At 35.0% G+C, this 25,818-nt stretch overlaps 2 protein-coding genes across 4 annotated transcripts in view; one reads left to right on the forward strand and one right to left on the reverse strand.

The window, feature by feature from the left end:
- LOC106052478 (uncharacterized) overlaps positions 1 to 25,818 on the forward strand; it is a 42,647-nt gene that overhangs the window by 7,154 nt on the left and 9,675 nt on the right. Inside the window, exon 1 of one of the 3 annotated variants that reach the window (XM_056016348.1) lies at positions 25,159 to 25,544. The exons of the other annotated variants lie outside the window; for them this stretch is intronic. The gene's annotated coding sequence lies outside the window, so the exon portion shown is untranslated. Of the gene's footprint in view, positions 1 to 25,158; positions 25,545 to 25,818 lie in introns of those variants that run through there. 3 annotated transcript variants of the gene reach the window in all.
- LOC106052188 (uncharacterized) lies at positions 722 to 20,309 on the reverse strand. Its single transcript, XM_056016344.1, has 7 exons — positions 20,223 to 20,309; positions 17,839 to 17,916; positions 16,604 to 16,639; positions 15,667 to 15,696; positions 12,031 to 12,168; positions 7,471 to 7,586; positions 722 to 872 (listed from the first exon to the last, which is right to left on the reverse strand). The coding sequence occupies exons 2-6, from the start codon at positions 17,902 to 17,904 to the stop codon at positions 7,473 to 7,475; spliced, it is 384 nt and encodes a 127-aa protein (XP_055872319.1). The 5' UTR covers positions 17,905 to 17,916; positions 20,223 to 20,309; the 3' UTR covers positions 722 to 872; positions 7,471 to 7,472.

Here is a 25,818-nt window from a genome sequence, read left to right on the forward strand (position 1 = left end):
TGAATGACACCTCGAAATGACAATTTGTCTTTTTTTAAGGAGATTCGCATTAGTTTTCAGAAGATTTTAATAGTTTCATGAGATTTTCATGACTTTTTGGTATATTGTACAATTTCAGGAGAAATAATTAGTTAAAATGCATAGGTTGCAGTGGGCCTAAGACCGGCCCTGATCTCAATAGCCAATTAGAACTGCTTGGCCAAAGGACACAAGAACATTGCATGATGACACTAATGATACTCGCTCGTCACATCTAGTGGGGACAAAAACTGAACCTCAATCATAATTACTTATTCTATTCTGTGCATCACATTTCAAATTCTATATATTTAAATGAATATTTGTAAATTCTCATTTGAAACATGATCTTTGTTGTTTGCCTTGTAGCAGTAACAAGGTGTTTGTATGTCTACATTCGCATGTATTGATGTGGGAGCGTATCTCAATCACAACACCATAGATACTACTGATAGATAGACATACAGACAGACAAACGACAAGATAAATAGATAAACAGACAAACAGAAAGATAGATAGATAGATAGATAGATAGATAGATAGATAGATAGATAGATAGATAGATAGATAGATAGATAGATAGATAGATAGATAGATAGATAGATAGATAGATAGATAGATAGAAAGTAAATTTTTAAATTCCTACTTTTGGCTTTATGGGTGGGAAAAAAACCCACCTCAAAAGAAATAATTAAATGCCAAGAATATTTTAAATATTTTTTATTATATTGCAAACGTCAAAACATTATGTGTTTTTTATCACAAATTTGAAAACGTAGAATTAGAGATACATCTCTTTTTAAAAATTATGCTTCATTTGAATCCTCCGATTCTCCTGTATAGGACTGGTTCACCTGTAAGTAAAAAAAAGTCTTCTTAATTCATGAAATTTATTCAATAATTTGAGAATGCGATTATTTGATTGAAAACGTGTTTCAGACTATGAGGTGAGTTTACAAATATTGCAATTCCTATTTTAGAACAAAATTCTGTCTTTGCGTATCAATATTTGTGACTTAGCATTGTTTTTGTGTCTGACACTTTGTCAAAACTTTTTTTTTTAATTTAATTGACACTTTGTCAAAACTTTTTTTTTTAATTTAATTGACACTTTGTCAAAACTTTTTTTTTTAATTTAATTGACACTTTGTCAAAACTTTTTTTTTTAATTTAATTGACACTTTGTCAAAACTTTTTTTTTTAATTTAATTGACACTTTGTCAAAACTTTTTTTTTTAATTTAATTGACACTTTGTCAAAACTTTTTTTTTTAATTTAATTGACACTTTGTCAAAACTTTTTTTTTTAATTTAATTGACACTTTGTCAAAACTTTTTTTTTTAATTTAATTGACACTTTGTCAAAACTTTTTTTTTTAATTTAATTGACACTTTGTCAAAACTTTTTTTTTTTAATTTAATTGACACTTTGTCAAAACTTTTTTTTTTAATTTAATTGACACTTTGTCAAAACTTTTTTTTTTAATTTAATTGACACTTTGTCAAAACTTTTTTTTTTAATTTAATTGACACTTTGTCAAAACTTTTTTTTTTAATTTAATTGACACTTTGTCAAAACTTTTTTTTTTTAATTTAATTGACACTTTGTTAAAAATTTTTTTTTTAATTTAATTGACAGTTTGTCAAAACTTTTTTTTTTAATTTAATTGACACTTTGTCAAAACTTTTTTTTTTAATTTAATTGACACTTTGTCAAAACTTTTTTTTTTAATTTAATTGACACTTTGTCAAAACTTTTTTTTTTAATTTAATTGACACTTTGTCAAAACTTTTTTTTTTAATTTAATTGACACTTTGTCAAAACTTTTTTTTTTAATTTAATTGACACTTTGGGCATTGGACTTTCGATGTCATTGGTTTTTTTAAAAGACACAAAAAACTTGTCTCTGGGTTACATTAAAATAGAAGCTTTGGACAGTAAGAAACTGCAGACAGAGACTTTGGACAGTAAGAAACTGCAGACAGAGACTTTGGACAGTAAGAAACTGCAGACAGAGACTTTGGACAGTAAGAAACTGCAGACAGAGACTTTGGACAGTAAGAAACTGCAGACAGAGACTTTGGACAGTAAGAAACTGCAGACAGAGACTTTGGACAGTAAGAAACTGCAGACAGAGACTTTGGACAGTAAGAAACTGCAGACAGAGACTTTGGACAGTAAGAAACTGCAGACAGAGACTTTGGACAGTAAGAAACTGCAGACAGAGACTTTGGACAGTAAGAAACTGCAGACAGAGACTTTGGACAGTAAGAAACTGCAGACAGAGACTTTGGACAGTAAGAAACTGCAGACAGAGACTTTGGACAGTAAGAAACTATGGACAGTAAGAAACTATGGACCTTAAGAGACTTTGGACAGTAGAAACTATGGACCTTAAGAGACTATGGACAGTAAGAGACTATGGACCTTAAGAGACTATGGACAGTAAGAAACTATGGACCTTAAGAGACTTTGGACAGTAGAAACTATGGACCTTAAGAGACTATGGACAGTAAGAGACTATGGACCTTAAGAGACTATGGACAGTAAGAAACTATGGACCTTAAGAGACTATGGACAGTAAGAAACTATGGACCTTAAGAGACTTTGGACAATAGAAACTATGGACCTTAAGAGACTTTGGACAGTAAGAGATTTTAGACAATAAGAAACTATGGACAGTAAGAGATTTTAGAAATAAGAAACTATGGACAGTAAGAGATTTTAGACAATAAGAAACTATGGACAGTGAGAAACGTAGGACAGTAAGAAACTATGGACAGTAAGAAACTATGGACAGTAAGAAACTATGGACAGTAAGAAACTATGCTCAGTAAGAAACTTAGGACAGTAAGAAACTATGGACAGTAAGAAACTTAGGACAGTAAGAGATTTTAGACAAAAAGAAACTATGGACAGTGAGAGATTTTAGACAATAAGAAACTATTGACAGTGAGAAACTTAGGACAGTAAGAAACTTAGGAAGGTAAAGAACTGCAGACAGTAAGAAACTTAGGAAGGTAAAGAACTGCAGACAGTAAAAAACTTAGGACATTTCCCATTATTACTAATACTCACACGTTCATCATGTCAAAATTTACATTAATACATTGTTTCCTTGACTTTATGGTGGGGTAAGTTCCAAGACTGAATGCGTAAGTAAACTTTCCGCGATTACCCCAAAATGACAATTTCGCTTTCCCTAAATAAACATCACATCTAACTAGTGGCGTCACTATAATAGCTCAGGCTATCAACCCCCCCCCCCCCACCCATTCCATCAACACTTTCGTCTCCACAATTTTCCAATTAAAAGTTTCGTTTAATTGATTTTTTGATGTACCAAAAGAGTGTAAGCTAATAACTCACAGCTGTTGGTTGTTAAGATACTGTTTAATGACGGTTTGACACTATTTTAAAATCTCATTGTTTATGATACTTTATCAATATTGTTACATATTTCTGATCTTCTGGCTAAATGTACTAGTAGGCACACAAATAAAAAAAAACACTGCAAAGAACTTGACGACTCAACTTTCAGCTTTATCTAACTTTATCGAATAATAACTATAACAATTCGTCTCCGTAACATGTAGCGTATACGTCTTACATCGACTGTATCGACTGTAACGGCTCAAGTCCACTCTTTTCTACTGTCTCGCACAGTAGACAACAGTAACGACGACTGTACTGACCCTTTTCACATGAACTCTCTGGTTTATATAGAGTCCCTAATCGTTTGTCCAATATTGCAAAAACACTTCTAGTATCCTCTGGAACAACACGGGAGGAAACATTACATCCTGTCGTTGTTTATACATGTCGATTCCAGAGGACACCTGCTGCAGTGTCATCTCGCCGAGGTCACACGTAGTGACCTCTAACTGTCACTGTTCATTTGTCACACTTCCCCCCTTCGTAAATCTGTTCGTCCTCTGGAACAACACGTGAGGGCACGTCACATCCTGTCTTTGTTTACACGCATAGATTTCAGAGAACACTCGGTGCTGTGTCATCTCGCCGGGGTCACACATAGTGACCTCTACCTGTCACTGTTCATTCGTAACAATATGTATTACAGATGTAAGTTTTTATTAAAATTATAATACTTAATATTAACTGAAAATATTTTCTTTACTAAGTTTTTAGACTTTAGAGAAAGCGTTTGACCAATTATAAGAGTATTTCTCAAACTGTTGATAGTGGCGCTCCCTTAGATTATTGCCCGAATATTGCATGACACTTTTCGCCCTGGGACTATGCACATATCCAACACGTCCAATGTTATACATTTCCGACACACCCAATGTTATACATTTCCGACACACCCAATGTTATACATTTCAAACACGTACAATACTATCTGCGACCTCATTATGCACAGTGGACAGACATTTTTTAAGCCGAACAGCACCGCGTCATGGGATATAGTCTGGACATCGCGGTCCTAGACCAAAAATATGTGATCGCAAGCCCCTTGTCAGCTATGGTGTTAAGCGTTTCTGAACTTCAAAGATTTATTCTCCTAAGGTGTGCAATGCACAATTTCCATTAGAACAGCTCACTTAGACTTAGGTCTTCCCACGCCGTTAGGCGCATTGGGCGGCCAGCTGTCTCCACAAAGATTTGTCATTAGCAATGTCTGAAGCCTCCTCCCATCTGGTGTCCACTGTTCTGAGGTCCTCCATGAAAGTGTGGCGCCAAGTTATACGAAGGACGTTCCTGTTTGCGTTTTCCTTGTATTGGCCTCCATGTCATCGCAACTCTTGGTATGCGTAGCTCATTTTGTCGGAGAACATGTCCCGCAAACCTCATGGGATACTCTGTCACAACCTCACTAAGTGTTCGACTCCCAGTTCGACATAGGATTTCCTTGTTTGAGACCCGATCTGTGTAACTGACTCCCAAAATCCGTCTCAGCCATTTTTGTTTAGCCACATTTAATCTTTTCTTAATTTTGACAGATGACTTCCATGTCTCACATGCATATGTTGCTGTTGGGATGACGATTGTGTTGAGAAGGTGTATTTCTGTTTCAAGTCCAGTGGCTTGGATTGTCCAAATAGGCTGCAGCCTTTGGAAATTGCTTCCTGCCTTTCCTATCCGGCACGCTACGTCATGGTAGGCATACCCTTCGTTTGTTATTTTTAAAATTCGGTTGTTTATTACAATCTATCTAAACATCACTATGTTTGCGTATTCATGTGAAACTATGCACGCATTCTTAATCTTTGTAATCAAAGACAATGCCATTAATCTAATAAAATAAGTAAATTACACTGTTTTTTTTTCCTGGCTTTCAAACTTGAAACTTATCATTAACTTAATCAAAGGTAATGTCATTATCGATCTCATTTTTAATAAAATTCCTTTTATAAAAGTACTGTTTGTTTTGTAAAATGTTTTACATGTTTCGGATGTTCCTTCAGAGTTGAAGATAGTTTACTTCCTAGTCCAAACCTCCCGCAGGACTACGGGGGATGGCAGCGGGCAGGGTTTGAACCCTCGACCGTCGATAAATCCGAACGACTGTCCAGCGCGCTAACCGCACGACCAGGCAGCCGCAGTTTGTTCCTTTGTCTCAAAAGTTCTAAATTTTAATTTAAAAAATCCTTTTCCACATGAGACGCCATAGATAAGCCGGTGGTAAGAAACGGTTGAAGGCTTTGTTCAATGATTTTGAAATATCTTTTAAGGTCTTTGTGGCATATGAATCATGCACTGTCAACTTTTACTTTCTTCAAGAATAACTTTTACTGCCTTTAGATGTCAGTCACGTGGTATTTCTGTTTGAATGTCGGCTTTTGGAAAAATCATCATGTACGCCACTATTTTGAAACTGACATCTACAATACTTTGTTGGTTGTTGAACTAAAGAATTGTTTTGCTTGCATTGCTTCAAATGTATCTGCTACATCAATGATTGCTTCTAGTAAGAGTTGAAAGAACGATCAATACACATACAAATGAACCTCTTATTCTCTTTCTTAGTAGTGAGCCCGTGCAATATCTCCTTCCATTGTTTTTCTTCTTCACATCAATCACAACAATGTCTATTGTATTTGTAGCTGGATGCTCTTGTTTTCCAATTTTACAATCGAAAAGAATTCTTCATGCGTCTTTTAATATTCCAATATCGGAATTAATTTCAACCACACATTAAATTAAGTTACACATTTCTATTTTATTTCAATAAAATTAGTTGAAAATAGTCGATAACAAAAGAATATATATTTTCTTTTTATTTTAAGTGACTAAATTGTCCCCATTAAGAAGCATTAGAACTATTCTTTGCACTAGCCAAGAAGGAAAATCCCCTAAAATATTCAAATATATCATTCGACTGTAACATTTTATCTTGGCTAGAGCTTCTATTACAGGAAAATGAAATAACATAATTGTTTTCAGAAATCTCAATGGCCACTTTTTTGGTTTCCAATTCTGCAAAATTTAAATTAATTACAATTGAAAATTTTAAACATTTTTTTATGTCTGAAGAATGTCATCATTTGTTAAACAGTAACTATTGGTTGGCATCCTGATATTACGGTGCTAGCTATACATAAAATAGATTCGATTAAAATATTTTTTCCATCAAAGCAGTGTTCCTATACAAACGTGCAGCTGTTATACATACAACTGAAAGTAAGGTTTGACGTTTTTATTGATTTATAAAATATCATGTAGTATTTTAAACCTTTAATTAAAAAAATACATTTAATCGAAATGAAAAAAAAACAAACTATATAGACCTATTTATTAATTGTGAATGACACGTTCTAAAATGTAGCCACTGTCGTTTTTTTTATTTTTCAGTTATTCACAAAGTGCATTTTGTACTTGGGTGTCCCCCCCCCCCAACGGGTGTCACTCGGTGCGGACCGCACCCCTGCACCCCCTAATGACGCCACTGGTAGTAATCCCACAATAAATGGACGTCACTAAATGATCATTAAGCTCTTGAGAACATTTGGAAAGAGAAACCAATTTTTCATTTCTAGCCTCTGGGTAAAATACTTCCCCTCGGCCAAGTCTCAAGGCCCTACCACTTGACTCATTTGGAAATCAACAAAGGAGGTCTCAAGGCCAACTAGGTCTACGCAGGTCTTATGGCTAACTAGGTCTACGCAGGTCTTATGGCCAACTAGGTCTACGCAGGTCTTATGGCCAACTAGGTCTACGCAGGTCTTATGGCCAACTAGGTCTACGCAGGTCTTATGGCCAACTAGGTCTACGCAGGTCTTATGGCCAACTAGGTCTACGCTTCCAATCATAAAAGAAAAAAAACATCCCGATCACTACAATGTTTGTCAGCCAATGATCCTCTACTAGTATCTCACAGCTTTCTCAGGTGGGCTGTCGTTTCGAAATGTTCCACTACTATCACCAGTAATAGACCCAATAGCAAGAATGGGTTATCTTTCCCATTTTCAGCAAACAGTTTTTCATTACCTTTATTTCTTATCTTTGTTGTTGGGTACGTCTTGTCCTTCACTGCCTACAACACCTTTGTTTGCAGGTATGTACGCTTCAGTTGTGTTAGGCAAAAACTGATCTAAAGGTAACTCCTGAAAAATAAAGGTAAGTTTGTACAGGTGATTCAATAAGAGCCTAGAGCTGATCTAAAGGTAACTCCTGAAAAATAGAGGTAAGTTTGTACAGGTGATTCAATGAGAACCTAGAACTGATCTAAAGGTGACTCTTGAAAAAAAAGGTAAGTTTCTTCTGGGGGATTCCAAAAGAGCCTCTGCTTAATATTATACTCTTCAACATTCTACGACTCTGCTTTATAAAGCATAAACTTAATATTATACTCTTCAAAATTATATTCTAAAATGAGACCAAATACAGACAAAGAGAAATAGGCTAGAGATATTTTTTTATATAAAAAAATAAGAAAAAACAAAAAAAATCCTTTTTTGTCTTTTTCAACCTTCAAACAAGCGCCCCCCCCCCAATACGCTGTATGCATAAAACCACCTTAGCCCTCAATATAAATTCGGTTACCTGTATGACTTATTGACCCCCCCATGTCCAACCAGTGTACAGTCTCTGAGTAGTCTTCGGAGTTTAAGTTTCTTATCGAAATCTTTGAATGGCTCTATAATGTTATGTTTTTTTTTTGGACGAGCCGTTTTGTAAATTATTGTTTTCTATTTCTCAAGCGTATTATTTGGACTACCCCTCCCATTCCATTTAACGCTCCCCTTACATAATTTTGGCCCAGGCATTAGAAATTGTTACGTCTGGCCTCAGAATTCTAGCATCACTTCCCCCCCCCCTTTCCCGTTACCACCCCTAAAATAAAAACTACGTAAAATATTCCGCTTCTTCATTCAATATTAAAGTATTTCATAAGCTCTATATTGATTTTTGGTCTGACCTGTTATGAAACGATTAGGAATTAGTTATTTGATTAGTTATAAGATACAGATCCTGTGCGCTCACACACATTCCACACGTAACAGTTTGGACGAGCAAGAATTAAAGGAAAGATCACCCCACCAAAAAACAAGAGGAGGTGGGGTAGAACAAGTATTCACAAAATAGCAGGGCCGGACCGTGGTAACCAAGAAAGATCACTCTTTTTTTATTTCTACCTTACGTAAAAAAGAGGAGGGGGGAGAAAACAAGTAATCTACTCTGTAGTAACTATCGAGAGCTCAGGAAAAATAAAGAGGGGGGGGGGGAAGAAATTTTTAACCGTCACTACGGATGGCTGCCTGGTCGATCGGCTTGCGCGCTGGACTGTCATTTAGATTTATCAATAGTTCAAACCCTGCCCGCTCTCATCCCCCTTTGTCCTGCGGGAGGTTTGGACTAGGAAGCAAACTATCGTCAACTCTGAAGGAACATCCGAAACATGTTAAACATTTTACAAGCAAACATTTTTCAAACACTAAATAGCAGCGCCAGACTTAACCATTGTGACTAAGAAATCATGGAAAGAGAACAAGTAATCTATTATGTATATTCACCCATCACTAAATAGAAGGGTTGTACTTAACCATTGTGGGGCCATATGTGAAACGGATTTCGCGAGCCAAGTATGGGTAGGGGAAGCGGATATTAAATGAGTTTGTATTAGAAAATAAATTCGCCCTGCAATTTATTCATTCTTTACATTACGAGCCATGCGTGTAGCAAAGTCATAGAGTATATCATAATAATTATGTTTCCTGCATAGATCACGCTCAATAGCAAGAATTACCAAATGTTTTAATCTATCTTTGAGAATTTGTTGACCTCAAGTAATTCTTCATTAGTTTGAGGCGCGAGAAGCTTCTTTCACCAGATTACATAATTACGGTAAATGCATAATGCCGTTTTTATTTATCGCGCGTAGGATTGGCGTTTTCCATATTGAATGACACCCATGGGCGTAGCCAGGGGACCCCCCCCCGATATTAAATCCCCACCCGCAAGGAGGGGGGAGACGGACTTAAGTAACTAATTTTTTGCTTTGATTTTGTTTATTTTAGGTGAGATTTAAATACTAAACCATCACTTGCCATGGGTTTTTGAGTTTAAACCCCCTACCCCGGGGGGGGGGGGGTTGCAGTTAAATTCCCCTCTTCTATAAAACAGACAAACAAAAAATAATATAATGCAAACGACAATCCCCAAATTCCAAAAGCATAGCTAAGGAAGATTTTGTTTTTAAAACCCCCTCCAAAATGTACTATAAAACCCCCTCTTTAATATAAAAAAGCAAATACACACTGAAAATGCTATGAGCGTAGCCAAAGGGGTTTTGAGTTTTAACCCTCCTTCAGTGGGGTTTGAAGCTAATAAAATACTTCTTCAATATAAAAAAAAGCAAATTAAACACTAAAAAATCTTTGAGAGTAACCAAAGGGGTTTTGAGTTTAAACCCCCCTTCAGCGGGGTTTGATGCGAAAAAATACCTCTTCTATAAAAAAAAAAGCAAATTACACACTCAAAATGCTATGAGCGTAGCCAAAGAGAGTTTTGAGTTTAAACCTCCCTTCATCGGGGTTTGATGCTAAAAAATACCTCTTTAATTAAAAAAATGTAAAATACACACAAAAATTCTGTGAGCTTAGCCAAGCCAAAGGGGAGTTTTTAATTAAAAACCCCTCCTCCAAAGGGCTTTTTTTTAGTTTAAAACCACTCCAGATGTTTTTGAGTTTAAATCCCCCCTTTAGAGAGTTTTGAGGTTGAAAACCCCTTTTCAATATTATTCTAAAGCAATCTACTCTCACCAAATTCTATGAGCGTAACTAAATGGGGTTTTTAATTTGTTAAAAAAAAAACTCCACAGATTCTTTTAGTTTAAAACCCCACAACAGATGATTTTGACGATAAAACTTCCCTTTTAGATATAAAATCTAAAGCAAACTACAGTCACCTAATTCCAAGAGCGTAGCCAAGAGAGGTTGCAAAATTTCTACCATTGGCTGGACTGCATTAATTAAGTACAGTGGATAGTCATCTGCCGAAATTTAAAAAGACTAAATGTGGCTAAACAAAGATGGCTTAGACGGATTTTAGGAGTCAGTTAGAGAGATCGATTCTCAGTCAAGGAAATGCTATGCCTAACAGGGAGCCGACCCTTTGGTATGGTTGTGACAGAGCGTCGCATGAGGTTTGCGGGACTTGTTCTCCGACAAAAGAAAATACGCATTATAAGAGTTGCGACGACATGAAGGCCATTACGAGGAAATCGCAAACACGAACATCCTAGTAAAACTTCATGCCTCACTTTCATAGAGGTCCTCAGAGCAGGTGGGAACAGGCTTCAGACATTGCCAGTGACAGATTCTGTGGAAGCAGTTTGCCGCCCAATGAGCCGTACGGCGCGGTAGGATCTAAGTCTGTAAAAATAGCACTGGTTTTGAAATAAAACTTTAATAGCAGAATAATGCAATTTAGATACCTCAGAATATGCATTTTTAAGGCTTTCAATACCGGAAATAGTGCTTGGCGGCGGGGCTTTGCCCCGCGCTGGGGGAGCTCACAGCGCTCCCCCAGGCCCCATTAGTATCTAGAGCGGGGTGTCTACAAATTTTCCACAAACTCCAGGAAGAAACTATTCTAGGGTATAATAAACGTCTTTAGAAAGAATGAAGAGTCAGAATGTAATAAAGATTAATTACACACACACACACACACATATATATATATATATATATATCGCAATATATATATCGCGGGGTCCCCCGCCAAACCCCCCCCCCCCCAAAAAAAAAATCCTGGCTATGTCCATGATGACACCCCAAAATGACAATTTTTGTATATATATTTCCGTATATTTTAAGGACTTTTTCGTATATTTTGCAATTTCGGGAGATTTACAGGAGCTCCTGGTAAATCGACATGAGGACGCGGGAAATCTGTTTTAAGTTCTAAAATGATTTAATTTAATAATTTATACACCTTGAATTATGAAAGTGCGGGTCACTTGAAAGTGATGCGGTTGCATAGGTTGCTGTGGCCTAAGGCCGGCCCTACAAACTAGCGGCGTTTGCTACGCCGCCGGTCAACTAGTTCTATTTAACATTTCTAGTAAAACAAAAACAAGAACAGGATTTTAGGAAGAAAAGCGAAACGAAAACAGACAACTTTTGACGGCTTTAGGGAGAGGCAGTTTTATGGACGTAGAGATGTAGCTCGATGACATTCGACGGTTCCCTTTGTTAGTATTAAACTTTTTCGACATTCACTAGCAGCGTCGACTAATTTATCTTGTTAGTTGATTTCGTTATTTGAGTTTTGCCTACATTTGACTTGGCTGCATAATACACAGCGTGGAAGCGCTTAACAAATATTTATTTTTAATCACTTTGACGCGTCGCAATGCCCTGTTAATTTAACTAATAGGTAAAATCATTTTTTAATTGATTCATGTTCATACAAAAAATAATTCAATGTAAAGTTTCAATTTGATCCGAGAATGGGTGTAAGAGAAATAACGGGTTCAAATATTGTACCAGACAGACAGAGTTGATAAAAGATTTGTATAATAAAATCGTACTCATCTTTGCTTACTTTCAATTTGAATTTTTTTTCCAGATCCAAACCACCTTCTTGATACTTTGAGTCACCAGAGAGTTCAGTGTCCTCCACAGTTTTGTTAGCCGATAAAGTGTTGTTGAATTGAAAAGAAACTTTAGAGATCATGGAGTTCTGAAAACAAAAAGAGGTCAATTGAACATTAAAGAGAATCATATGAACAAATAGGGCAACGGTGGCTGAATGGTTAAGTGCTTGGCTTCCGAATCTGGGGCCCTGGGTTCCAATCTCGGTGAAGACTGCAATTTTGAATTTCGGGATTTTTAGGGCGCACCAAGCCCACCCATTTCTAATAGGTACCTGACTTATGGTGTGGAAAGTAAAGGCGTTTGGCAGTTGTGCTGCCCACATGACACTCTGCTCGTTAACCGTTAGCCAAGAGCAACAGATGACCTTAACATCATCTGCCCCATAGATCGTAAGGTCAAAAAGGGAAACTTTTACTTTTTTTTATATTAACAAAAAATTATTTATTAGAGTTTCTTAAACTTGAAGGCGCACTCCCCTAAAAAGGTTAAACATACTTTTCCCAGTGGGCATTAAGGGGTTTAATTTTTTAGAGACATGGTGGCAGTCGAGATGGCTGAGTGATCTAGAGCTTGGCTTCTGAATCGGGGGCTCCAGGGTTCAAATCCTGGTAATGACTTGGATTTTTTATTTCGTGATCTCTGGCATTCCGAGTCCACCCAACTCTAATGGAGAATTGACATTAAAAAATAAAATTTTGTGAAACAAAAATACTTTTTTTTTAAATAAAATTATTTATTAACGTATAGAGCTATTTTTATTTGTTCTTAATAACTAATGAATGTTACATTTAAAATATAATGGATATTTTTTTTGTACTCCGCCCTATCCCCCACACCGAGGAAAAAAACCTGGCTAAGCGAATGTATACATCTATTAGACTTTATAATATTCTAATGATAGGCCTTTAGATCTAGACTTAGAAGATGGTGTGCTAAATGTTCCTGAAATAAGTGGAATGAATAGGGCCTATATGCTGAAATACCCAAAGTCGTGATATTTTACAGTACTCTAGTTGTTTTTTTACTTTGCAGTTGATATCGGTAAAACGAAAGTTTTCCAAGAGTGACCAATAAGCTAGTAGTAGTTCTTTTCTCGATACACATCAACTGTCAAGTTTCTAAGAAAATCGTTAGAGCCATTTTTTTTAGATTCTTGTTCACCAACAAAAGACGGGAAAGAGAATAATGGCACTTGGGGAAAGAGAATACACGAGGAAAGAGAATACATTTAACGAAAGAGAATACACTTGAGGAAAGAGAATACACTTGGGGAAAGAGAATACACTTGAGGAAAGAGAATACACTTGGGGAATGAGAATATCTCGGCTGGAAAGTTCATGACATGACCAAAAAAAAAAAGAGAATAGCGGCGGAATAGGGAATAGCACGGCGGGAAAGCAAAAATCTATACCGGAAAAGAGAATAGAAAAACGAGGAAAGAAAAGAAGCATACTAAAAGAAAAAATAGATCGTGCGATACGGAAAGTTAGAACGAGAACGGGAAAAAAAGAAAAAGTACGGGAAGGAATACAGAATATAGAGTGTAGAACAAAGAAAAAAAATACGGGAAGGAATACAGAATATAGAGTGTAAAACAAAGAAAAAAGTACGGGAAGGAATAAAGAATATAGAGTGTAGAACAAAGAAAAAAGTACGGGAAGGAATAAAGAATATAGAGTGTAGAACAAAGAAAAAAGTACGGGAAGGAATAAAGAATATAGCGTGTAGAACAAAGAAAAAAGTACGGGAAGGAATAAAGAATATAGAGTGTAGAACAAAGAAAAAAGTACGGGAAGGAATAAAGAATATAGAGTGTAGAACGAAGAAAAAAAGTACGGGAAGGAATAAAGAATATAGAGTGTAGAACAAAGAAAAAAGTACGGGAAGGAATAAAGAATATAGAGTGTAGAACAAAGAAAAAAGTACGGGAAGGAATAAAGAATATAGAGTGTAGAACAAAGAAAAAAGTACGGGAAGGAATAAAGAATATAGAGTGTAGAACAAAGAAAAAAGTACGGGAAGGAATAAAGAATATAGAGTGTAGAACAAAGAAAAAAGTACGGGAAGGAATAAAGAATATAGAGTGTAGAACGAAGAAAAAAAGTACGGGAAGGAATAAAGAATATAGAGTGTAGAACAAAGAAAAAAGTACGGGAAGGAATAAAGAATATAGAGTGTAGAACAAAGAAAAAAGTACGGGAAGGAATAAAGAATATAGAGTGTAGAACAAAGAAAAAAGTACGGGAAGGAATAAAGAATATAGAGTGTAGAACAAAGAAAAAAGTACGGGAAGGAATAAAGAATATAGAGTGTAGAACAAAGAAAAAAGTACGGGAAGGAATAAAGAATATAGAGTGTAGAACAAAGAAAAAAGTACGGGAAGGAATAAAGAATATAGAGTGTAGAACAAAGAAAAAAGTACGGGAAGGAATAAAGAATATAGAGTGTAGAACAAAGAAAAAAGTACGGGAAGGAATAAAGAATATAGAGTGTAGAACGAAGAAAAAAAGTACGGGAAGGAATAAAGAATATAGAGTGTAGAACAAAGAAAAAAGTACGGGAAGGAATAAAGAATATAGAGTGTAGAACAAAGAAAAAAGTACGGGAAGGAATAAAGAATATAGAGTGTAGAACAAAGAAAAAAGTACGGGAAGGAATAAAGAATATAGAGTGTAGAACAAAGAAAAAAGTACGGGAAGGAATAAAGAATATAGAGTGTAGAACAAAGGAAAACAGAGCAATCAAGAAATATAAAGAAAAGTGAAAGAACGAGAGAGAGAGAGAGAGAGAGAGAGAGAGAGAGAGAGAGAGAGAGAGAGAGAGAAAGAACAGGTAGACAACTATTGAACGGTCAAAGTACCGTTCTTCGGAGGGGGGATTCTTTGCACATATATCGCACATACTGGTATAACCCGTACACCGTACACCCGTATACCCCGCACATACTGGTATAACCCGTACACCGTACACCCGTATACCCCGCACATACTGGTTTAACCCGTACACCGTACACTCGTATACCCCGCAAATATTGGTATAACCCGTACACCGTACACTCGTATACCCCGCACATACTGGTATAACCCGTACACTCGTATACCCCGCACACATCACATTACAAAATAAGTAAAAAGGAAATCGTGCCATCCGCACCTTTATATACCCCGCATATGAAGAGCCGCTTTATGACCCAACTGCTGCTGCCAACATGCTTCTCTTATTGGAATAGGACAGTGAATATGAGACACGCTTCGATGGCTTCACTAGATTGACAGAGGACAATGACATTAGTGAGACTGCGAGTGATTGCGGATGTTTTGACATGCACTGTGACAGTACCGGCAAATTAATTTTATTTCCTACTTGTCACAGTCTGTTTCTGGTATATTCAAGATTCTACACATCGTCACTATTTCTGTTATCGAAGTTTATAATAAGATGTTCATAAAGGTTTTTACAATTTTCATTTCACGACCACACAGTTATATGTTATGTTTAGGAATTAATTAAATTGTGTAATCCCCGCACCTTCATATAACACGAGGGTTTTATGCTCTAAAAACATGATATACAGAATGCTTACCGAGTGAGACTCAATATTATCAGGATCCTTCTGAAATAAGTTAAAAACAAGTGTTTGAATATTTCTTTTTACAAAGTTTATATCAACTCACTCTGTCTGTGTGTGTTGTCTGTCTGTATTGTATTGTATTGTTTGTACACGATATTTCTTCGACACCCAATCTCAAATGAAGCTGAACACAAGAATCAATCATAAAGATTAACTATTGGTAATTATTTTTTATTTGGTATCTCAAACAAGGGAAAGAATTTGTACTTGATTGAAGTGGTGGTATAAAGTAAATTAGTCCCTTAAAAGCTTTTCGTCTGAGTCTTAGTGAACACAACATGAAAAATAGGACAAGACTATTAGACACAATAGATAACTATAATATCTTCCATGTTCATAAGCTCTCCACTAGCAGAGTGGTTACCGTGTTGTATCGAGAAGTCTGAGCAGGCTTGAGCCATGAGTTCGTCTTAAGGTCGTTCCCTTTTTTTAAAAAAAAATTATAAAAGCCTTTTTATGGTAGTCTAGATTTATTTCAAATTTAATTACATAACTGATCCAAACTATTGATAATATTATTTTCTTGTTTTACAAAGCTTTTGTCAATTCACTCCGTCCGTCCGTCTGTCTGTCTGGTAAGCTTATTTTATTTTACAAGTTATTTTTCCCGCTTCCGATTCTAGGAACATTCTGAAACATTGTATCATTATAAATTGTCCCTAAACAAAGCATGAATCAATAACAAAAAATAACAAATCAATTAGCTAATTAGTGGTCATTAATTAATTGATATAGAGAAAGAAAAAAAAATTATAATATTGAAAGATTTGGTTGTGAAAGTTGAGTTCTGTCCAGTATATAAGCTTTTTTTTTCTTTGCTTGCTTTCTTTATAGTATTACTTGTGTTAATTTTTTTTTTGTTTCAGTTAATTAATAAAAACAGACTTACAGTTTGAAACCTTCTTGTTAAGGAGCCGCCAATAATCTGAAGTGAAAATTAGATAATGAATTATCTATCTATCTATCTATCTATCTATCTATCTATCTATCTATCTATCTATCTATCTATCTATCTATCTATCTATCTATCTATCTATCTATCTATCTATCTATCTATCTGTCTGCCAGTCTGTATGTCTGTCCGTCCGTCCATCTATGTATGTATGTATGTATGTATGTATGTATGTATGTATGTATGTATGTATGTATGTATCTATCTATCTATCTATCTATCTATCTATCTATCTATCTATCTATCTATCTATCTATCTATCTATCTATCTATCTATCTGTCTGTCTGCCTGTCTGTCAGTCTATCTATCTAGTGGTATTTGGCCAATCACAATAAAACCAGACCCAGAGTGCATATTGGAAAATTAGACTAGTGGGCTAGTCAAGGGTCTCCATAATGAAGCTGTGAACTCCACCATGAGGGTCCTGTTGGCTCCCTTGCCACATTCAGAGCTCCAGAAGTGTGTGCATACTCACATGTAAAGGTGCAAAGAAACTCATAAGTATGTTAACATTACGCCGTGACGTCAAATGGCAGTACGACACTTTTGAAACAGCCGTATCTTGCCACTGAGCTAGACAATCAGGAAAGGATCACTAAACTCATGTCATGCGCCACTGAATATGCTTTCACACTAGAACGTTGTTATATATATATATATATATATATATATATATATATATATATATATATATATATATATCAACTCATTCTGTCTGTCTGTTTGTCTGTCTATTATAAAATTTTGACTCGTTGTTTGTCCCACTTTCCATTCTTGGATGAGGTTGAAACTTTGCACAATTATTTATTGTCCCTAACAAAACATGAATCAATGAAAAAATTAATTTATTTATTTTTAGTGAATCAAATTGAAATAAAAACTTACAGTATTGGGATTTATGGCTGTCAATGAGCAGTTCTATCCCATATATATATATATATATATATATATATATATATATATGGGATAGAATATATATATTTCCTTTAGTCGTATGGTAAAAAAAAGATGACTTAAACAAATAGCAGTAATTGGAAATGAAATAGATAAAATTGATGATTTGCTAGCACGAAAAAAATTCCACTCCAATGTAAAAACTGCAATTACACCGGAAGGACGAGATCCCTTGAATTGGCAGGAGATCCTCACGTGTCAATGTAAAACTACTTACACTCTCAACTTCTGACACCATCTGTGTAGTTACCAAAACCACGAAGATCAGAACAAACCTCAGCATTGTGGTAATTGACTGTACAAATAAAATTTTAAAAAATTATTTCAGTTGGAGATGTTCATCAAACAAGCTTTTTGGTGTGTCCGTTGTACAGAGAACTGAAGTAAGACTATGCAAATCATTGTCATAAGTTATATAATAAAGTATGCAAATCATTGTCATAAGTTATATAATAAAGTATGCAAATCATTGTCATAAGTTATATAATAAAGTATGCAAATCATTGTCATAAGTTATATAATAAAGTATGCAAATCATTGTCATAAGTTATATAATAAAGTATGCAAATCATTGTCATAAGTTATATAATAAAGTATGCAAATCATTGTCATAAGTTATATAATAAAGTATGCAAATCATTGTCATAAGTTATATAATAAAGTATGCAAATCATTGTCATAAGTTATATAATAAAGTATGCAAATCATTGTAATAAGTTATATAATAATTTTTGTGCACTTTTAAGTAATCTAGAATCATATTTTTAAGCTCTTTCGTTGGTAGTACTAAAAGGATTTGTACAATTCAGAACTTCATGGAGGAAGCTGGCTGTAAGGAACTTGAAGTCTACACAGATATCAAAAACGGCTCAAAGGATGTTCCTATAAATTTTATATTTGATGTATATTGTTGGGAAAATAATTACTCGCTCGTTGGCCAGAACGGGAAAACCCAATTTTGCCTTTTTATAATTTTTAAACGTATAAAAAAAAATAAAACAAGGTTACAAAGACAGTTTGTGTGGAAACACAAACTTAAAATCGGCCCCCGAAGTGGTCCATCCAGGCAGGCTTCAATATTTTTAGAAAGAACATCCAAATGAAATTATATCAAGTTAGATGTGAACCTGGCCTAATTAGTTTCCCTTTCAGACCTTGGGGTCTATAGGGCAGATTTTGTTTTTGTGGCCTACGGTTAACGAGGGTGTCATGTAGCCAGCACAACGATCAACCGCCATTACTTTTCCCCAACTAATGTCAGGTACCCATTAAAGCTGGGTAGACTCAGAGGCTCCCAAGGATTCCGAAGATGAAAATCCCAGTCTTCACCAGGATTCGAACCCGGGACCCTCGGGTCTTTACATAATGTAATTGTTTTCAAAAAGTGATCTTTTATTTGAATTATCAAAATCTATATATAACAAAAAAAAGTTCAAGAAAATGGAGTTTATAAGATTACTATTCGTTTTAAATTAGGTCTAACTTATAATGCACACTAATTAGCTTTTTCTCTTTAAAAAATGCTTGCATAACTGATTTTAAAAATTAGATTTTTCGGTTTCAGGAAAAAAAAAGTAGCCGTTGCATCAGAACTTTGAATGGTCTAAAATATTGTGATGTCGTATTTTCAATATCTATTCTAGTTTACGAGATCTAAACGGGACGGACGGACAGACGGACAGACGGACAGACATTTCGCATAAAACTAATAGCGTCTTTTCCCCTTTCGGGGGCCGCTAAAAATCTTAATTTTGTTTTTTGAACAAGGTTTAGGTCTTGAGCCAACATTGGTTTTGAAAGGAGTATCGCGTTCGGGAATTTCTGAATGAAAGGCATTATTTATTCAAGAGTTAAATAAATTAAAGAATAATTTTACGCATCGACTTCTAATGGTCATCAAGTCTTGAAGCAATACATCTCCTTTTCAGTGTAATCTACATCTATGGAATCTAATCGCTCTATAAGAAACCAAGAATATTTAATAAACTTTGACGTTTTGCTCTATAACTCGCTCTTGTCATTAATCTACGAACTCGAAGATAAGCCTTATTAAAAGTTGTATAACACAGGGATTGTATTATTTCTTTTAAAGTATTTCATTTTCGCTTTTCTTGTTATTGTTTTTTTTTTAGGTTCCATTATATTGCCACTACATTTCTTCGAAACGCTTTCTCTTATTTTTCTTTATTGCTGTATTTTTTTTATTGCACAGACATAAACGGGATGAAAAAATCAAAAGACAAAGTGCTGATTTTATTTTGGTCTGAAACTTCTGAGAAGAAATACAATTCTAAGAAAAAATCCTTTCCACTGTTGTATTTTTTTTTTCTATTATGTAAGATAGCGCCTGTCAAAATATTTATTTGCTTTAGGTATTTTTGTGTTTAAAAATGTCTATTTTTTATGTCAAAGAAAAGTTTTAAAGAAAATTAAATGGAGCGCAAACTTTAGACCCTACAACTTGCAACTAACTCCCAATGCCATTTCACCGCGACACCTCCCAAGATTACAGGAGGTAAAAAGCACTATGCGCATGAAATAAGAGTGTGCAGCACACATCTCTGCAATAATAACACAATGTAGAGAAACATTAATACTCACAATAAAGTGACGCTAGAAGACTCTTGTAATGACTGAACTGCGAATCTTGTGTACAGGACGCATTTATATGCGGCCATGATAATTTTTTTTATCTTCACATATGTTATTATGTTTCGAATAATTGCCGCGCATTGTATAAAATCAAGCAGGAAGAATACCCCCCCCCTCCTCGTCCATCCCCCAAGCAAAAGCAAAGTATAAATCTCGATGGTTAAGTTTCAAATCCTAAATTTTGCATCGGCTATAGCCCTCATCCGGATAATGGCAACGCTCATCCCATTTCAGTCCTGGCAATCTATAAGGGCAGATGATGTTCAGGTCTTCTGTTTCTTTAGCCAACGGTTAACGAGCAGGGTGTCCTTTACTTTCCCCAACCTCAGTGGTACCCATTAGAGTTGAGTAGACTCAGGGGCGCCCTAAACATTCCCGTTGTACGTCATAATGAAAGAATCTCTTTTTACCAAGTTCATATTAACTCTGTCTGTCTGTCTGTCTCTGTCTGTCAAAAGTTGATCATTTTTCCTCCCATTTCCCATTTTCGGATTCATTGAATATGACAAGACATAAATCAATAACAAATTAAACGAGTAATTAATTGTTGGTGATTAATTATTGTGTTTGATTTCGAAATAAGGGGAATAAATGCTACTTAATGATATATATATATATTTATTTAGTCCCCTTATTACGTTTTGACACTTTTTTTTTTCTTCCAGTTCTCCCCTTTCTCGGTTCGAGATCAAATTTTGCATAATTATTCATATTCGATAACAATAAACACGAATCAATAAAAAAAAATCAGCAGATTATTTAATAATTTAGTACTAATTAATCAATTTAGTTAAATAAATCAGAAAACCCTGCTATTTTCAGACAAATGGAAGTAATTAGCTGTAATTTAACCTTAGGTGAGCTTTGCTTCTAAGAGGTTACTTGATCCTTGATGACAGAACGACCCTGGGTCTAGATGACGACCGTAAATCTAAACCGATCTACTGACTGAAATAATTTTTTTAAATTTTATGACCTGGATGGTCAAGTCAGATAATAGACTGGTACCGTATTTCGAATCCTCTTCGGAGCTTATCCATGTTATACTATATATTGTTTCTATTCACCTTCATCCTTCATCTCTCTATAATCTTATTACTTTAATTAACGTTGCATTGTGGGAAGGTCACGTGACCATAAAGCTTGAGGGATGTCTGCCAACTCAAAACAAGAAAAACAAACTCTGGTCAACGTATTGATGCGAAAAAAGTTTTGTTTGTTGTTTTTTTTTGGGTTACAAACCGAGATGTACTATCAAACAGAGGCGGCATTAGCAGTGCGCGGGGCCCTGGGCGAATGTCATATGCGGGGCCCCTAGCCGTAAAGTTAGTCTATATATATCTTACCCCGAGATCGTGCGCCTCCAACGCTAAAGGATTTTTGTTTTTTACAAAACCTATTACCTTGTACTATTGGCCTTTTAACTACATAAACTCGAAGTGTTCTTCACCTTAACTTCTGGATCTAATACGTCCAGGAAACGCTATGTAAAAGACGTCTGCACTTTGTGGCTAACATGAAGCGTGCAGTCAAGGATGACGGGAAAATATACCAGCAGTTTTGAATCCTACATCCGAGGTACCTGTCGTGTTCTAGCATCACGTTACATGGTTGGGTCGAATTGGTCAAGCTTCTCAACTAAGCCTCAAAACTGACCGTTGTTTGGTGCGTGAAGTTTCTCTGTTCTTCCAACAATTTAACAATTTTATTTGTTTTGCCAAAAAAGCACAAGTGATACAAAGGCAGTCAAACAAATAATAAGAATATACGATTCTTCTTTCACACCCTGGTCCCCTTTTGTTCTATGACGGACAAAAGTAACAGCATGTTTACAGTATTATACTTACAGTACTGTATGACTCTTTACTTACGAAATACATTATTTTGATTGGTTGCTTCTGGCTACGTGTTTTTTTCTTCTTTGCCAAGGTGAACTGTGAATTAAACAGTAATAGAATGTACTGGCCAAAAGCTGGTGTCTTTACCGAAACTGAACGGTGTATCAAAACCAAAATGTCTTGTTAAGATTGTATCTAGTATATCTATAGATGTGAGGAAGGACTTCCAAAACAGTGAGCTACACATTCTAGTTGATGAGAACTGGTCTCTGGTTTTCGGTGACAAGGGAATCTTCTCGCGGGGTTCTACTCAGGCACGGGGCCCCCTCTCGGGCGCAGGGCCTGGAAAGGTTGCCCCACTTGCCACCTCCTGGGATCACTTTTGCTATCAAACAATAAAAGAATACAGGAACCTAATTAAACAATTAAAAAGGCTGTTGACTACATGTACTTTTCTTTTAATAAACAACTATAAAAAGTTTGTTTTAGACAGCTCTCATCCGGATTGAACCTGACACCAAGTACTGAGTAAGGCATAATCTTAACTTTATCCTAATTACCATATTAGATCGTCTCATTACTTATTATCTACTTCCTGTAGCATTAAATGCAACATCAAGAATCAAGGTCTGTAATTTCATCTCTTATCCTATGATAGACAGGCGTGAGCTTAGAGTTTTCTTGTAACACACAATTACATCTTGACCCATGAAAACGTGTTGATCCGATGTATTCATGCGAGTGTGTGCTATGTTGTCTCTGAGTGTGTGTGTGTGATTGAATGTGAATAGACGGTATTCTGACTAGGCCTTATAATTTTAATATCTTTTTTTAAAAAATAAAACACATTCCTCGACATAGATACACATAGACAAACATAGATAAACATATAGACATAGATAAACACAAACATATATCAACATAGATAAGCATAGATAGACATGGAGAAAATCTTCTGACCACATAGCTATAGTTGTTTAAACATAATTAAATGTATATAAATAAATGAGTGGTAAATTACCTCATATTTATATATATATATATTTATTATATATATATATATATATATATATATATATATATATATATATATATATATATATATTGTTAATTGCAAATTGTGATTGAAATTTTTTTTTGAAACACTAATATTAATTCGCTCTGTATGTTTTTGAATATTGTTGTTTAGATTTTTGCAAATCAATTTTTTTGACCACTTCTTCTCATCCAATAGCCATCAGATTGTACATAAAAGCTCCTGATTGATGTCAACAAATAAATGAATACAAAAAAAAATTAACAAAACCAATTCAATTAGTATTGTTATGACATGATTAGGAATTAGTTATTTGTTTCGGGAATAGGGTAAAGTTTTACTTAGCGACGATGACGTAAAGTTGGTTAAAAAACAAGAACGCTCTTAGTGACGCTAAAAGAAGACGCTTCGTATAGAGCAGTAGAATAGATATACGGATTTACGGACATAGCTGACATCGGACGATTCCCTTCGTTATTATTAAATATATTTGTAGAACAACATCAGCGTCGACTACATATTTTGATTGTTGCGGCCTTTCGCCGGTGTTACTGAAGTAGTTTGAGTTCAGCGTTACTTCCAGTCAGACGTAGATCTACACTAGATATATTTCCAAGAATCAACACCGCGCGGAGGTCTTAACAGTATTTAAACTAGATTTTATGTAGAATATTTAGAAAATAACAAATTTCGACCATTTCTACGCATCCAATAGTTAACAAATTTTGCATACCAGCTCATAACAAATGACAATACATACATCAATCTATTAGTTAATTAATTAGTCGTTAATAATAATTATTTTGTTTTTTTAAATAGAGTATATAGCAAAACAAAATGAAGAAAAACCTAGCTGAGTAGAAGAATTGTAAAACAAGCAACAGAAAGAAGAATACTTTTTAGGTACAAAGCTTATCTAAGGGACGGAACCGCTAAGTACTGCCATTTATCTGAAGATTACGGGGTTTATCTTCATTTGTGCTGTATAAGACAAAATTAATTAATTAGTACTAAAAGATTAACTAGTTGGTTGATTTTTGAATTGATTCTTGTATTGTTATCGACTATGAATAATTATCCCAAAAAAGTTATACTTAATCGAGAATGGGACGTGGGAGAAAAACCTTGCAAAATCTTGATTAGGGGACTAAATCCATATATATTTCCACACCATTCATTTATTCCTCTTATTTCGAAATTAAACTAAATAGTTAATCACCAACAATTAATAAACTAATTGTATTTTTTTTATTGATTCATGTCTTGTCAGGTTTAATGAATAACTGTGCCAAGTTTTAACTTGATCCGGGAATGAGAAATGGCAGAGAAAACATATTCAAACTTTTACCAGACAGACAGAGTTGATATAAGCTTTGTAAAAAAGAGTGAGGAGCGGAAAACAAAGCATAAAGACACATCCGCAGTGACGACAGACCAATGCGCATACCACTCATGGCCGTCCTACACATTGCGGGGCCCTTTGCGAAACGGATTGCGCGGGGCCCAGTAGGGGTAGGGATAAGGATAATAAGTGAAAATAAAGATTTGGTATTAGAAAAAAAAATTGTTCTTTGCATTTTTGCCATACTTTACTAAGTACATAAATGACCGTCAAATTAACTTTACTATCTACAGAAGATGGTAATTTTCCATCAAAAAGCCGATAAACATTCAGATCTGCCTTTTAGACTTACTTATCGCTTGTGCTTTTTGTAAAGAGGTCGAGATAGATTTAGATCTATATTTGTTTACCAGTGACTATTAAAGTAAATTAATTATTTGAACCTCTTGTTTTGGTTAAAATTCGTCTTATTATTACATTTTTATTAAATGAAAGCTGATTATACGTTTTTTTGTTTTTAATCGATAGTAGAATTGGCGAATGACACCCTAAAATGACAATTATGTTTATTTTTAAGAAGATTTGCATGATTTTTCAGAAGATTTTAATAATTTCAGGAGATTTTTATGACTTTTTCGTATATTTTGCAATTTCAGAAGAATTCCAAGAACCCTTTTAATAATAAGTTAAAATGGTTTAATTTAATAATTTACACCTAGAATTCGCCCGGGGCCTATGAAAGAGCGGGACCCACTGCGACCGCATAGGTTGCAGTGTCCTAAGACCGGCCCTGATACCACTCGGCCAGGCACTCATTTTAAAGTCCTTATCTCATGAAACCCATTTAAAACGTGTGCCCTAAGTAAGCTTGCCCTTTCTTCGTCCACTGTAAGTCTTAAGAACCCAGCGTTTCAACTGAGACGCAAGGGTAGATAATTACATATTTAAATAGCGCTCTTGTAGGGGAGCTCACTAGAGAGAGCTATATGACGTAAACATTACAATTTTTACTTGTTCTTTACAACGAGTTCTAGTGACAGGAATTCTAATTTTCAGTAAGTAGACCTTCTTTATAATGAATGTTATCAATAAGAGAAGTGTATCTGTATAAATGTTATCAATAAGAAAAGTGTTTCTGTATAAATGTTATCAATAAGAGAAGTATAAATATTATCTCCCTTATTACTAGTTCAAACATTTGTAGTAAACTCTCCTCTGCCAGTACCTAGCGATACTCACATTTCATTAACTCTTTCTCTCCTAATTGACGATACCAAAGTCGATTCGACACCATTAAATTAAATTAATTTTCTGTTTTATAAACATTAA

The sequence above is a fragment of the Biomphalaria glabrata genome, chromosome 17 (genome assembly GCF_947242115.1).
Source record: "Biomphalaria glabrata chromosome 17, xgBioGlab47.1, whole genome shotgun sequence".
Taxonomy (NCBI): domain Eukaryota; kingdom Metazoa; phylum Mollusca; class Gastropoda; family Planorbidae; genus Biomphalaria; species Biomphalaria glabrata.

Coding starts and splice junctions, on each gene's coding strand:
- LOC106052188 (XM_056016344.1), bottom strand. CDS start 17,904: ATGCTGAGGTTTGTTCTGATCTTCGTGGTTTTGGTAACTACACAGATG. Junction 16,640..17,838: donor TGGTGTCAGAAGTTGAGAGT/GTAAGTAGTTTT, acceptor TTTTCACTTCAG/ATTATTGGCGGCTCCTTAAC. Junction 7,587..12,030: donor AAAAAAAATTCAAATTGAAA/GTAAGCAAAGAT, acceptor TTTATTTTTCAG/GAGTTACCTTTAGATCAGTT.